Here is a 15,146-nt window from a genome sequence, read left to right on the forward strand (position 1 = left end):
AAGGCTTCCCAACTTTCCGTTCCGGCAGCTCCATCTTCTACCCCCCTCCGTCCACAGCTGTGGCAGTGAAAGCGGCCAGCAGCAGCGGTTCACTCCAGCTCTGTTTAATCCAAATAGCTACCTTTAATCCTCTATCCGCTTCTGTTCCCAAGGTGGGGCCTTTGTCGTTGTTTTCGTGGGCATTCTGTCTAGTTACAGGCGAGGCGAGCTGAACCGGTCATTTTAATAAATAACGCTCATTTTTCGTAACCGCTAGCTAGCTACATTAGCTAGCTCACTGTTAGCGCTAGCTTAGCACGCTAACCTTAAACGGTCACACCCAAAGGTAACTGGTATGGAAAGATTAAATATTATTCTTAGTTTAGTTATTTACAGTCATTATTTTGTGCCTTTTGTTTATGTGAAAATTACGTGTGTGTTCTGACTGAGAATGGATTTTAACTGGCATGATGGGTGGCTTCCTGGCTATCGTTTCACCGGCCTGCTGTGTTTTGGGTGTTTATACTGATAAGCTATCTTTAGTTAACTTAGACAACTATTCTTATACATGTCTATCAGAATAAGCCTTATACTGACCAGATCTCTCTCTCTCTTTCTCTCTCTCTCTCTCTCTCTCTCTCTCTTTCTCTCTCTCTCTCTCTCTCTCTCTCTCTCTCTCTCTCTCTCTCTCTCTCTTCTCTCTCTATCTCTCTCTCTCTCTCTCTCTCTCTCTCTTTCTTTCTTTCTTTCTTTCTTTCTTTCTTTCTTTCTTTCTTTCTCTCTCTCTCTCTCTCTCTCTCTCTCTCTCTCTCTCTCTTTCTTTCTTTCTTTCTTTCTTTCTTTCTTTCTTTCTTTCTTTCTCTCTCTCTCTCTCTCTCTCTCTCTCTCTCTCTCTCTCTTTTAATGTAGCTACCATGGCTGTACTAATGTAATGTACCACATCCGTAGCTAGATACGCATTTTTTATGTTTTGGTGTGTGCTGTTCTCTGCAGTGAACTTGAAGACCAATCAAAATGACAGACTCAAAGTATTTCACCACAAACAAAAAAGGTAAGGTTAAAAGCTTGATTTGCCTAAAGAATCTGAATGAAACCTCTTTTATTCACAGAGGGCGTGATCTTTTTCCTGTCAATGTTTTAATAACCCTGCACATGTTATTTCCTATAGGAGAGATATTTGAGCTGAAAGCTGAGCTAAACAATGAGAAAAAGGAGAAGAGGAAGGAAGCAGTGAAAAAGGTCATTGCTGCCATGACCGTGGGCAAGGATGTCAGGTTAGATGTGTTTATTGGACACTGTCATTTGAACGCAGGGCAAGGATCAACTTTAAGTGTCCTGTAGCCCATTTGCTTTATGTGTTGCACTAAATGGTTTTATTTGATCAGAGAGTGAGGCGCAACCTACCACTTGATAATTAAGTGTAGACGTTCAGGCTTAGCCCACTGACACACAAAACCTTAAACATATAAAAAATAACACAAAAATGTGTCCAAAAAAATATGATTAGTAAAAAGAGGTTGTAGCAACCATTGGCACATTCATCCTTCACTGGAAACAGGACATATCAGTGCTATAAAAATAAAAAATGTTTTACTTACATTACATCTGTACTGTGTGTGTATATGTAGTGCCTCTGTAGATGGGAGCATGGGGGATTTAAAGCAAATACTAAATCTAAATGGGCTTCTCTCATTTTTCTTTCTCTGGAGAGGCTTGGTTTTAACTGTTAAAAATAACCCTGCTGTGGGGGCTGTGCTTTAATCTGGCTAGCTCTCACTGTGAGTTGATTACATGCTTCAGAATGATGCTATATTACAGCTGCCGAAAGGGAGATTAAAATAATATAGGTGTGAAGTCTGTGACTTATACACATTCCTCAGTAATCAGTGAGAATTGCTATGAGAATTTGATATGATGGCCAAAAGCATGTTATATTTGGATTCACACTTTAAGTGATTTTCTTTTTACTCTGTTTTTTTGTTTTGATTAGATTATGGTGAAATGTTTTGCTGTGAGTGGCGGAGGTGACCTTGATGAAAATGTACATGTTCTTTCCTCTCTGTAGCTCCTTGTTCCCTGATGTGGTAAACTGCATGCAGACTGATAACCTGGAGTTGAAGAAACTGGTCTATCTGTACCTGATGAACTATGCCAAGAGTCAGCCTGATATGGCCATTATGGCTGTCAACAGTTTTGTCAAGGCAAGTTCTTCTGTTGATATAAAAATGGGAGACCCTGAAACATGCTTATACCATTTGCAAGACATTTAAGGCTTTGTATTAAAGTCTCTCATTATCCATGTACAACATTAACTGCACCAGCTTAATATCTACCCTCACTATATGTTCAAATGTTTGTGGACATCACTTCTAATGAATGCATTCAGCTACTTGAAGTTGCACACATTGCTGACACATATGTGCAAATGCACGTACACACAAAGCTTGTATAGCCCTGGTAGAGTAGTACTGCCAATAGAATAGGGGACTATGGAGCAAATGCACATAAACCTATTGGCACCATACCTAATGCCTTCTGTGAGCTAGAGAGGAATAAAGTTCCCATTATTGAGCTGGAATGATGTTGTTCCATGCAATACTTTTGGGATGAGTTGGGGATGAGGTGAAGTGGTTATCATTTGACATCCCGACCTTACCTTGCTGAATGCAATCAAATCCTCACAGCAAATCTTTTAGAAAGGCTTCCCTGAACAGTAGGAACATCTATTTTGACAAAAGCAGGATCAACTCTTTTTAATAATAACCTAGATTTCAGAAGAAACAATGAATGGTTGTGTGTCCCAATATTTTGTCCATATAGTGTTATTTTGGTGATGTTAATAGCATTGACCATGGAGTTCAATGCTGTGTTGTTGTGCTTGTCGAATTGTATTGCATTAAAGCATTGAATTAGCATTGTGAACAAATGTAGAATGGAGGCTTTCATGCAGAATGTAGGCTTTCATGCACCTCTAAAAATTATGGTGGCATTTTCCTTAAAAAAAAAAATAAGCAGTTGAAAACCCTAAGCAAAATAAATTCTGTGGGAATTCATGTGGTGAATATTCCATTGTTCCTGGGAAAGAAATGGTCTTCACCATTTAACTGGTGGAACCGTTTAGGCAGTGTTCACAACATTAAGATGAAGTTTCCCAACTCTGATTGTTTTTTGTTTTTTTTAAAGATACAGATCTGATCTTTTCAGGGCTATTTTAATACAAGAATCTTTCCAAATACAATTTAAGCCTGTTTAATATAAAGGAATTCAATATGGCGATATATTCGTTTTTTGAGTATGTCAGTGCCTCAAGTAGACAGTCCTAGGTCCTCAAACAGAGATCTTTTATCTCGTTCAAACTGGGTCAATTATTACCATATAGAAATACATCTAAAAAAATGTATTTCCTACATATATTCTTTCAGGATTGTGAGGATCCCAATCCACTCATTCGAGCCCTGGCTGTGCGCACCATGGGCTGCATCCGTGTGGACAAGATTACGGAATACCTGTGTGAGCCTCTGAGGAAATGCCTGAAGGATGAGGACCCTTATGTGAGGAAGACAGCTGCTGTGTGTGTGGCTAAGCTGCATGACATTAATGCTCAGATGGTGGAGGATCAAGGCTTCTTGGACTCCCTGAGGGACCTCATTGCAGACTCTAACCCCATGGTTTGTAACTCTGCTCCTGTTGTGCTGCATGCAGAAGCTTGTCCATCAAGCCAAGTTAGCATAAGAAAGTCTAAATCTATATCTCGACCTGAGAGACACTGTTCATATGATTGTTTTAGACTCTGGCAGTTAGCATGCACTATTATTCCACGTGAGTCACAGTTTCAGACTAAGCAAATAGCACAAGTAGGCTTGTGTCCAACAATGTGACTTGTGACACTGCCAGAAGTAGGACTTGTGACACAAAGGCATTGTTTTGTATTTAAAATGTTGTTTTTATTTAAGTGCAAGATTTAACTTATTTTAAAGATTTATCTTCAGTCTACATTTGAAGACAAGAAGGGACAGTCAAAAAAGATTTATTGTACCATCTAATGCAATGTCTCAGAGGGCCTGAGGTTTGAGTACTTGCATAGCATACGATTTGGCCCTTCACTTCATATACCTGCAATATGTGGCTGCAAACATACATAGACTGCATTTGAGTGATTTTGTTTGAATGCATTAATGACAGTTTTCTCCTTTTCAGCGATGCATACGAAAGTGAATGGAAAATCTTGAGAGTGCTCAGCATTAGTGAGGTTCTTTGCATTTGATAAAAAGTCAGCTATTGTTTCTTTCTCTTTTTAGGTCGTGGCTAATGCAGTGGCAGCACTGTCTGAAATCAGTGAGTCTCACCCCAACAGTAATCTCCTGGACCTGAACCCCCAGAACATCAACAAGCTGCTGACAGCCCTGAACGAGTGCACAGAATGGGGCCAGATCTTCATTCTGGATTGCTTGTCTAACTACAACCCCAAAGATGAACGTGAAGCCCAGAGGTAAGAAAACAAATTAATTTTTGCTTGTTACTTTGAATGTTATAAATTACACACTTCTAAAACATAAAGCAATAAATTAGCCAGATCTTCACCTCTAGTAAAGTGCATATTACCGTAGGTTCACACTAGCAGGTGACAGAGCAACAAATCAACAAGCATTTATCTTCATTTACACCTAAGGTGGTTTAGTGTGGTGTATTTTGTACTGTTTTAACTGTTTGAGAGTATTTAAACTTCTGTTTGTCCTGTTTTCGTAGCATCTGCGAGCGTGTGACCCCACGTCTCTCCCACGCCAACTCTGCAGTGGTGCTGTCAGCAGTGAAGGTCCTGATGAAGTTTCTGGAGTTACTGCCTAAAGACTCCGACTACTACAACACCTTGCTGAAGAAGCTGTCTCCCCCTCTGGTCACACTGCTTTCTGGAGAGCCTGAGGTCCAGTATGTGGCTCTGAGGAACATCAATCTCATTGTGCAGAAAAGGTCAGAATTACAAGTTTACAAAGTTTGAGTTACTGAAAATTTCTGTTAATTTCCTGTTGTAATATTGTAATAATGTAAATTTCCTGTGTGTGTGTGTGTATATATATATATATATATGTGTGTGTGTGTGTGTGTGTGTCTAAGATGTAACTTAAATTAAGCCTGTATTGATGCATTTTGATTGAGAATAATTAAACAGTGTCCGCACTAGATGGCAGTATTTCTCTTTAGCTCCTATTTTTCCTGAGTCAGTACACTGTAGCCCAAACATTTATGGCCATAGTATCCCAAAGAGACATATTTGCAGTTATTTTTAGAATGCCCAAATGAACTTTGAAATGAAAATAAATGAGGTGAGAACAACAAACAGATTTTCCAGATTTAATATTGTCTTTTTCCATCTGGTGTACTCTGGCCCTTACAAGGTCATATAACTGGTCATATTATCCATATTCCTGATATATCTGAATGCTGAATCAGTGCCACTAAAGCAGGCAAAATCCTTAACTATTCAGCACCTTTCCTGTTAGTAGTGTAATCTCCAGCTTCAGTTAAACAAAAACATTGCTGAAATTTTGACAGGTTGCTGACCTTTAAAAGTATGTAAATGTGTGTATGTGTCTTTGCTCCACTGCCAGGCCTGAAATCCTGAAGCAAGAGATCAAAGTGTTCTTTGTCAAGTACAACGATCCCATCTATGTCAAGCTGGAGAAATTGGACATCATGATTCGACTGGCTTCTCAGGCCAACATCGCCCAGGTACAGCCACCTCCAGTCCACTCTGCTATTTGCTCATATTCATTGCCAATATTGCCCAGCTGATACTGATCAATGTTTAACTTGTGTGGATTTATCATTATTGCCAATATACTAATGATGTTTTTTTTTTTTATTAGTATTATTTATTATTTTATATTGAACCGCACTGAATAATGTGTGTTCAGTTATGCTTACCATTCTGATATTTAACTTTACTAAATAATCACTGATTAGTGTTGCTTAAATGACAATATGCTACTTGGCTTCATTGGCAAGTATGGTTGAACTGGTCCTTCGGATTTGAGAGAAAACCCTTCCCTTTTATAAAAATGCCTACTTTGCTAATTAGCTAAACAGGATACATTGAAATGACCTCTTTAAAGTGTGTAAAGCAATATCTGAAATGTGGCTTTATCTAAAAGTGATTAATCACAAAATCTAATTAGAGCTGGGAAATGTAGTGTTTTTAGACTGGAATGTCCAAAGCAGATTCCTGATACACAAGCTATAGGCTAACATTTAAATGTATGTTTTTATTGATCATTCAGAAACACAGCACCTGCCAGTGCATTACTGTAAAGTTAGCAAAACCAACTCCACTGAGAAATAATCTACTTAGCTGCCAGTACTTCCCTTGTATTCCTTCTGTTTTCAGCATTATTGTTTCTCTTACGTGAGACATTCTAACCCTTCCTATCCATGACAACACTTGGAACAGTGCCCAAGAGGAGCCTGTGTTACAGCATTGTTGTGCGTGTGTGTGTGAACTACAGTCTGTTCAGTGGCTGCTAGGGAGTCTTTGTGTTAGCGCAAGCATGCTCAGACAAGCCAAGAGTCCGTGGAGTACAACTTAAATCTCCCTGCTGGCACTGCCAAGAAACTGTAAATATTTTTCTGTCTTTAGTAAAGCCCTGTCTCTCGCTTTGTGACGTCTGTCTGCTGTGAAGTGAGCTTAGTTTTTTTTGTTGTTGTTTTTTTTTGCTTTGTTTTTGTCTCTGTAGAGCTTCCTCACAAACATACACTTTTAAAAATAAAGATGCTACAAATGTTCTTTTGAGAAATGCCACAGAATAAGTACTTTTGGTTCCACAAAACCATCTTTGTCAAAGAGTGTGAGTGTAAAGACACTGATAAAGAACCTTTTACATTTAGTAAAGGTTCTTAAAACCTTTTAAAGATTCCTTCCACTCCTACATCTCTATCTAGACATGGTCCTTTGTGGAACCAAATATAGTTATTCTGTGGCATTTATCAAATTCTCTTCCCCTTTGTTGCACCTTTATTTTAAAGAATGTACATACACATGCAACGGGAGCATTTGTTTACTAAATGATTGCTGCTCTTTATGCTATGTAAGTGTTGTGCTGTATTGTAAGTATAGTGCTGATAAAAGTAAAAGAAAAAAAGATTAGTCCAAAACACCACTCTACAAGAGTAGTATGATTTTATAGGTGGTGATTAATTTATTTTTTCCCCACCCTGCCTTTCTGAGTTTGTTTCTGTTTTTTAATAGGTTTTGCCATTTTACAGCAGTTACTTTGTTTCCAATCCCTGTGTCTGCAGCTGCATTGAAAAGGTTATGCTTCATTCCCAGGTGCTGGCTGAGCTGAAAGAATATGCCACCGAGGTGGATGTGGACTTTGTCCGAAAGGCTGTCCGAGCCATTGGGCGTTGCGCCATTAAAGTGGAGGTATGACCGCAGTGCCATAAAGCAGCCTTTAACTCCTAGAGGGGCTTTATCCATTATCACTGACCTACTTAAAAACCACATTTAATGAAGTAGTTTCCAGCTGAAATGTCACTATTAGTTAACACTAATCACATCAATGCAGTTTATAAAATATCCTGTACAGAAATGTTCATAGTCATTTATGTCTTTGTTTTCCACTCTCTTGCTCTATCTGTCTCTCTCCCCTTCTCTCAATAGCAATCTGCTGAGCGCTGTGTAAGCACCCTACTGGACCTCATTCAGACAAAGGTTAACTACGTTGTACAGGAGGCCATTGTGGTGATTAGGGACATCTTCCGCAAGTACCCTAACAAGTCAGTCTCTCTTTTTGTAGTACCTCATTGTTGTTTTTGTGACATTCAGGAAACCACCCTAAAATATTTTCTTAATGTTCATGAGAATTAAGTAACGCTGCGTAACCCAAGTTGTATTTGTGTCAAATTTTGTTATCAGATTCTTTTGCTTCCGATGAGTGTTCTGTATCTCTATAAAAAGCTGTGTAGAGCATTGTTTCAGGTCTCTTGCATGCAATGACTGTTTAAAGTATGCGGTTCATAGACATCACTAGTCGCTAAGTATGTTCTCAGGTGATTCTGTGCCAGGCCTCTAATGCTGCCATCTTGCTTGTTTCTTAACATTGTGATGACCTGAAAAGTGGACAGCGTCATAAAAAACGCGTGCTTTAATCATGCCTGTGGAGCAAAAAAAAAACAACAAAACAAAATACAGAATAAAACAGGATTGCTCAGTTAGTGAGAGGATTGCCTGTAAATAATATAAGCTACCCACTTAACACTCTGCCAGCGTTATTGTGCACAAATTATATATAACCACTGCTGCTCTACATGGTAAAGTACCTCTAATTTTAGCAGACATGTTTTTGCTTTCCTACCTAGTTCTAATGCATTTTTGTCTGACTTGTAGGTTTGTATGTAGCTAAGCATATTTATATGCCGTTTTATATGCTTTTCTGACAGATTTAGTCAAGTAAAGAGTTGTTTTCCTGCCACTGTAAAGATGCAATTTCTTAGAAAAGAAGGATCAGTTCTGACTGTCTGTTGATTATAATCAATTGTCACCTCCCTTTTGTGAATGTTCAATCATCAGTTACATACTCCTCTAAGGACATAATGTCATTTAAAGCATATTTGTGAGCACATTTGCATTTTAAAAGTGCATGTTATTTCTGTCTTCTGATATGTGCTTGATTCTTGTCGAAGTACTAATCTGTTCTACTCAAAACTACTCTTTCTTTGTAATTGTATAGGTATGAGAGCATCATTGCCACTCTGTGTGAAAACCTGGACTCTCTGGACGAACCGGATGCTCGTGCTGCCATGATCTGGATTGTGGGTGAATATGCAGAGAGAATCGACAATGCTGATGAGCTTCTGGAGAGTTTCCTGGAGGGCTTTCATGATGAGAGCACTCAGGTGTGTTGTACTGCCTTAAATCAGATTTTCACATCCACAATAAAGTGGGGCTCATCCAGATGGCTAAAGATTAATTTTCTCATTATTAAAAGGTTTTAGCTAAATTACTAAATGACTGTACATTGATGTACTGTGAGTAAAAAGGTATGTCTTAAGGAGGGCTGCAGGGGTTATTCATAATTTGTTAAATAATAGTGGACAGTGTTATTAGGAATGTTAATACAGCACATATTTTACATACTCTTAATATTCTTAGAATACGCATGGCCATTTGGATTAATAACTGTACACTACAGGAACCTAAAGAGATTCAGTTCTGTTGTTTTGCCACAGCATAACGTAACAATCACTTGTTGAACAGATAACACTTTGTCTGATTGTGATGGCTGGGAGAGGAACCAAAGTTGCCATAATAGTTAAATTGGTCATTTAATTTAGTCATCATGAGGTTAACAAATTAGAGCAATTAAATTTGGATACAGTTCTACTCTTAACTACAAACACATTGCATCAGTCGCATATTAATGAATTTTATTCTTTCATGAAGTCTTTTTCACCCTGATTAAGCCAATGAACGATTAATGATTTGAGCTGTTTGCCTGTAGGTTCAGCTAACCTTGCTGACTGCTATAGTGAAGCTGTTCCTGAAGAAGCCCTCTGAGACACAGGAACTGGTACAGCAAGTGCTTAGTCTGGCGACACAGGTGAGGCCTTCCTTTGACATTCATTTTTCTACCTTAGAAAAAGCTCCAGAACAGACATGCTGTATATTATTCATTCATTATTCCTGCAAAATGCATATTTCATCAAAATTTCGGTCTTTCCTCCCCTTCTCTGAAATGACATGGTTCTGTTACCGATATCTTATCACACAGGCCCTTAATCATAATGCTCATTCAATAGCAGTTTAATGCTCACTCCTCGTCTTTCATTACTTAACGTTTGTTACAGTAACACTAAGAAATAGATCTCAATCTCCTGTTAGCAACTAGGTCCTCTGTTTGGTCATAAACTCTGCTGACTGTTAAATTCTGGTTCCTCTCTCTTCCTAGGACTCTGATAACCCTGACCTGCGTGACCGTGGCTACATTTACTGGCGTCTGCTTTCCACTGACCCAGTGACGGCCAAAGAGGTGGTGCTGTCTGAGAAGCCCCTGATCTCTGAGGAGACAGACCTGATTGAGCCCACACTGCTTGACGAGCTCATCTGCCACATCGGCTCACTGGCCTCTGTCTACCACAAACCCCCCAACGCCTTTGTGGAGGGCAGCCACGGCATCCACCGCAAGCACCTGCCCATCCAGCATGGCAGGTACTGAGAGAGGGAGAGTTCTCTGTGAGATTTGTGAGAGAAATTCAAGACGATTTAGAGAAATGCAATATGAAGATGGTTTAAGGACATGCAGTCCTTTCCTTAGGTTACAGTAGTTGCAGGTGGCGATATATGCTTGATTGCTTTGCTGCACCATGAAAGAAGAATTGCTTGTTAAACAAATTTGATTTGGATGTTGGTATCAAAGAAAGCATAAAGTTATATTAAAAATGAGTAATTACATAAAAATATCTAATTGAATAATAATTGGTATTTTTATTGAATGTTTAGAAATACATTTTGAATTGCAGCCTTAATGAACTTTCCATTCTTTCTGGCAGTTTGAATCAAAAGATTGTGGACAGTGTTTATCTTAACGATTTTGTTGTCAGAATAATATGGATGTAAACAAGTTGTTTGAATCTATTGTTAACTGACAGAGACAAAGAAACCCTTGACAGATAACATCTTCATTGTTATTCTCTTGAGCTTGAGAACAAAGCCTGATTGAATTGTCTATGTTGTTTGCACCATGTTCAGTCATTCGCCTTGCACATTGTGTCCTCCTCCTCCTCCATAGCATTGACACTGGGGAAAGCCCGATCAGCGCCGGCCCAGCTGCCCCCATCGACCAGCCCCAGGTTATCCCATCTCAGGGTGACCTCCTGGGTGACCTGCTCAACCTGGACCTGGGCCCTCCAGTCAACGTACCCCAAGTGTCCTCCATGCAGATGGGTGCTGTGGACCTTCTAGGTGGAGGTCTAGACAGTCTGGTGAGTGTCACATTATCCATTCATAAGAGGTCATTTTTGAAGGTTGTGTATACAGATCTCTGGAAGAGAATTACTGATGTTGTTAAACTGCAGTATGTGAAATTAATATTTAGGAAAACACAAATTTACACACTTAGTCTCTCCCTCAAACTTAGTCCGTCAGCAAAGACATATTTGATGCTTGATGTTTGTTTCTCTAGTTTTGCACTGGAGCTGTGAGGGGAAATAACAAGTATAACATAACAAGTAGTATAACCTTAACATCTTAATACAGTAGTCAAGCAGTCTTTACAAAAGGCTTGCTTATGTATTTTCTGACACGGCTCTCTGCTACATATGCTGCGTACCATCATCTGATTTTGCCCCCTAGCGAAGAGGAGGGGGATAGAGTCTGAAAAGTGTCATGTATATAAGAAAGGTGCCCTAAAGGGCTGCAAAAGACTGATCTTTACCTACAGATCAAGAATCATGTTGAATGAGATTATTCACCTTTCTTCAGTAACTTGTTTCAGCACAGCAAATAATGATGTAACCCATTAGAGAAGCCTGCTTATACTGAGAAAATAAACTTCTCCATACTGTTGTCAGTCAGCTCTAGCCAATCTTGAATCCTGACTTCATAGTGTCTACTTTTAAATTGTAAGAAGCCAGCTGTGGACACCAACCAATTGTTGTCTGATGTGCTATGTTTCAGGTAAGGGGTAATTGTAAAGATATATCATACTTCTGTGGTTTCTTTTAGTGCAGACAAATAATGAGCCTTAATGCAGTGAGTGTTTTGGTGAGAATTTGAAGTCCATGTGGAGACTGGAAAAGTGCCTTTTCACTAGAAGTGTGAAGCTAACCATTGTTTGCTGCACCTGTCCTGTTAATGCTAAACTTTGGCAAGTTCATCGTTTAAGGGGGCATTATGTTGACCTGAATGCACCAGCATTTTAGTATGCACGAGATTGCAACTCTTTACTGCTTGTTACCATGGTCACCTGCCCCTCAGAGGCATCTGCTTAATGAAAGTGGTGCAAAACATTGGCAGCTGCAGTGAAAACAGTGCTTCATATCACACGTTTCAATAGGCTTGCTGCATGATAAATGAAAAAATTATTAAGGGTACAAGTTATTCAAGAGAACCACATTAAGTTTGAACACTGACATCGTATTTCTGTGTTGATGGCTCCCCTTAATTTTGCCATTGTTTTAACTGCCGTCAAGCTTCAGGAACTTTAACTAACAAGCTTCTTGACTTTTTATTATTTGAACACTTGATTGAATCTCCCATTAGCTCAGCACAACACAACACCAAACATTTAATTGCTGTCACAAGTTGGAGCCCAGTCAGTTGGGAGCAGGCATTGTTGTGTTTTTTTAATATATATATATATATATATATATATATATATATATATATATATATATATATATAAATATTGTTATTAAAGCAAATGCTTTAACATACAAGCAGTTGCAGAAGGATATCTTGCACTTGCATGATACAAGAAGAAGAAGAAGGATAACTTGGGCAACTTACACTGTAAGATGTATTCATCTTTTAAGCTGAGGACCCATTAGTAGAAGTAGCCAATGGTCAATAATAAGACCACAATATTGTTCTTTAAATACTATTACTACATTTCAGTCAATCGTGTTGCAGTTTCACCATAGACACTCATACCTAATGTGCTTAGACCATAGAGGGTAAATGAATCAGTAAATAAAATCTAGGGGAAACTAGAGCTGGGCGATATGGTAAAAGTACTGAAAAAGTGAAAGATGTTTTTCACAATACATGATATTTATCTGTATTTATGAATACAGATATTTTTATTCAACATCTGCTGCTCTTCATCTAATTAAACCAGTCTAATTACACTGTTTGTAGTGAAACAGTTGATCAGTGTTTGTTAAGCACTAACAATATCCCCAATATGCTTAGAAAAGCATATTGCGCATCATGATAACAAAATGTATCACAATACGATAAAAATATTGTCATATTGCCCAAGCTCTAGGGGAAACCAACAACATGATGCCCAGATAAGCAGGATTCTAGTTCCAACACGTTATTGTAACTTAAATAATTCATGGTTGCTGGATGATAAAGAGTAGGCATTACATTATAAGCTTTATTATAAGATTGTTAACTAAAAATTAAACAGCAAAATACTAAGATTTGTTTGTATGTATACGTGTATATTAGGAAAAAAAGAAAAGCACTGTGCTACTACTCTGTACTACACTGTACCGAAGCAGAGTTCAATCTGTTTTAAAAGGGCAGTGATGGATAAGTGCTGTTGGCGGCTAAAGGCCAGCTGTGCTCATCAGTCTGCTCAAAAAAGCTTAACACGCTCTGAACTGGGTTGTCAGACTTACTATTGAAGGATCCTGTTGTACACACACATCCGATCCAGGGACACTGAAGTATTAAATTTGTGCCACTGCCAGAACATAGCTTTGGCACTGTAATAATGGACTCGCAATATATCCTCGGCCTATGTGGCTCGCCGTGAGTGCTAGCTTCAAACAAAGTTAGAATGACTTTCTCCTTATCGATATGAGAAAAGGGAGTTTGCAGGCAGACTTAAGTAAAATGAGAAAGTGCTTGTCTGAAATTGGAACTTTAAGCACCACACCATGAGAATTATGGGTAGCAAGTCCCTGCTCTTTTACACATGGCAATTTCAATATGCCCCAGGCCGGAATTTGCGTCTGATAAGAGCTAAGTCATTCACCTTGTGTGGCGTTTGATATCCGGACTGAAAGAATGGGGACTGCAGCCTAATTAACGTCAATTCTGAGATTCATTAAAAGGCTTAGGTGTCAAATCCTTTGCTCAGACTGTCTTCCTCCAAGCCAGATATTGGCCTAAAACACCCCTCCTCTAAACTATTAGGGCGTTTGATAGAATAAAGTCAAACTTTATTGAAAGCTGTGATCTGAAAGGCGATGAAAATGTCAGGGGCTGAAGCTTGGAGGTTTAAAAGCCTTTTCTGTCAGTGCCATGAAGTGCAAGTACAGATGTAAAAGAAGGTATTATAATCATAGATTTAAGGCCGGGTGAAGGGGACAGGTCGCCCTTAATGATTGGAGAGGTATAATTTGTTAAAACCCTGTCATTTGCTCAGGGATATTTGCCAAGGTGTGATTGTTGTTGGTAGGTAAATAATAAAAAAAAACAAAAAAAACAAATTACAGCTTAAACAGGGATATAGTTGAATTTCCATTGAAATCTGTTTTCACATTTGCTTAAAGGTGTGCAAAAAAGCTTAAAGCGAAATGCAGTTCAGGTGATTTCTGCACATTTGCAGTAGCAGACTGTAGGCAGCTACGCTTATCTGTTGTTCAGGACTGACCGGAAAGTTAAAAGCTGAGACAAACTAAGCAGACCTGCTATAATGTAAAATGCGACCAGCTACCAGAGTTAATAGGATTACAGATCTAAATATGGTTACCAAATGTCCAAATTTGGACATTGTAGCGAAAATGACTTTTCAGTAATCTAACAGTAAAGTATTAGTTGGCACATCAATGTCATTAAAAGCAATTGTGATTGAATTTAAATGAAAAGATTTTGGGCAGGTTTTCATGGTCATTGCTAATACATCGCATTACATCACATTCTTTATTTTATGTCATCTTAGCAGTGTGAATTTGAAAATCTGCATCTGAAATCTGCGTATTTTTTTTGCCTTTTTTGCATGCACCATATAGGTGCATTTTGAAGGTATATACACTGCTCAAAAAATAAAGGGAACACTTAAATAACACATCCTAGATCTGAATGAATGAAATATTCTAATAACTAATGGAGGTCTGGATTTGGAGTCACACACAAAATTAAAGTGGAAAAACACACTACAGGCTGATCCAACTTTGATGTAATGTCCTTAAAACAAGTCAAAATGAGGCTCAGTATTGTCTGTGTGTGTGTGGCCTCCACGTGCCTGTATGACCTCCCTACAACACCTGGGCATGCTCCTGATGAGGTGGCGGATGGACTCCTGAGGGATCTCCTCCCAGACCCATGTGCTCAGTGTGAACCTGATTTCATCTGTGAAGAGCACAGGGCACCAGTGGTGAATTTGCCAAACCTGGTGTTCTCTGGCAAATGCCAAGCGTCCTGCACGGTGTTGGGCTATGTGCACAACCCCCATCTGTGGACGTCGGGCCCTCATACCATCCTCATGGAGTCTGTTTCT

At 38.9% G+C, this 15,146-nt stretch overlaps 1 protein-coding gene across 1 annotated transcript in view; it reads left to right on the top strand.

The window, feature by feature from the left end:
- The first annotated feature begins 37 nt into the window (after positions 1 to 37).
- The window catches only part of ap2b1 (adaptor related protein complex 2 subunit beta 1), a 40,752-nt gene continuing 25,643 nt past the window's right edge, over positions 38 to 15,146 (top strand). Inside the window, exons 1-14 of the mRNA XM_072674699.1 lie at positions 38 to 152; positions 973 to 1,030; positions 1,148 to 1,253; positions 2,045 to 2,180; positions 3,402 to 3,647; positions 4,278 to 4,468; positions 4,726 to 4,947; positions 5,586 to 5,706; positions 7,301 to 7,396; positions 7,634 to 7,749; positions 8,703 to 8,868; positions 9,474 to 9,572; positions 9,921 to 10,180; positions 10,761 to 10,953. Coding sequence (XP_072530800.1) covers positions 994 to 1,030; positions 1,148 to 1,253; positions 2,045 to 2,180; positions 3,402 to 3,647; positions 4,278 to 4,468; positions 4,726 to 4,947; positions 5,586 to 5,706; positions 7,301 to 7,396; positions 7,634 to 7,749; positions 8,703 to 8,868; positions 9,474 to 9,572; positions 9,921 to 10,180; positions 10,761 to 10,953 — 1,989 coding nt within the window. The 5' untranslated portion in view covers positions 38 to 152; positions 973 to 993. The remainder of the gene's footprint in view (positions 153 to 972; positions 1,031 to 1,147; positions 1,254 to 2,044; positions 2,181 to 3,401; positions 3,648 to 4,277; positions 4,469 to 4,725; positions 4,948 to 5,585; positions 5,707 to 7,300; positions 7,397 to 7,633; positions 7,750 to 8,702; positions 8,869 to 9,473; positions 9,573 to 9,920; positions 10,181 to 10,760; positions 10,954 to 15,146) is intronic.

Source organism: Salminus brasiliensis, chromosome 1 (genome assembly GCF_030463535.1).
Source record: "Salminus brasiliensis chromosome 1, fSalBra1.hap2, whole genome shotgun sequence".
In the NCBI taxonomy this organism is placed as follows: domain Eukaryota; kingdom Metazoa; phylum Chordata; class Actinopteri; order Characiformes; family Bryconidae; genus Salminus; species Salminus brasiliensis.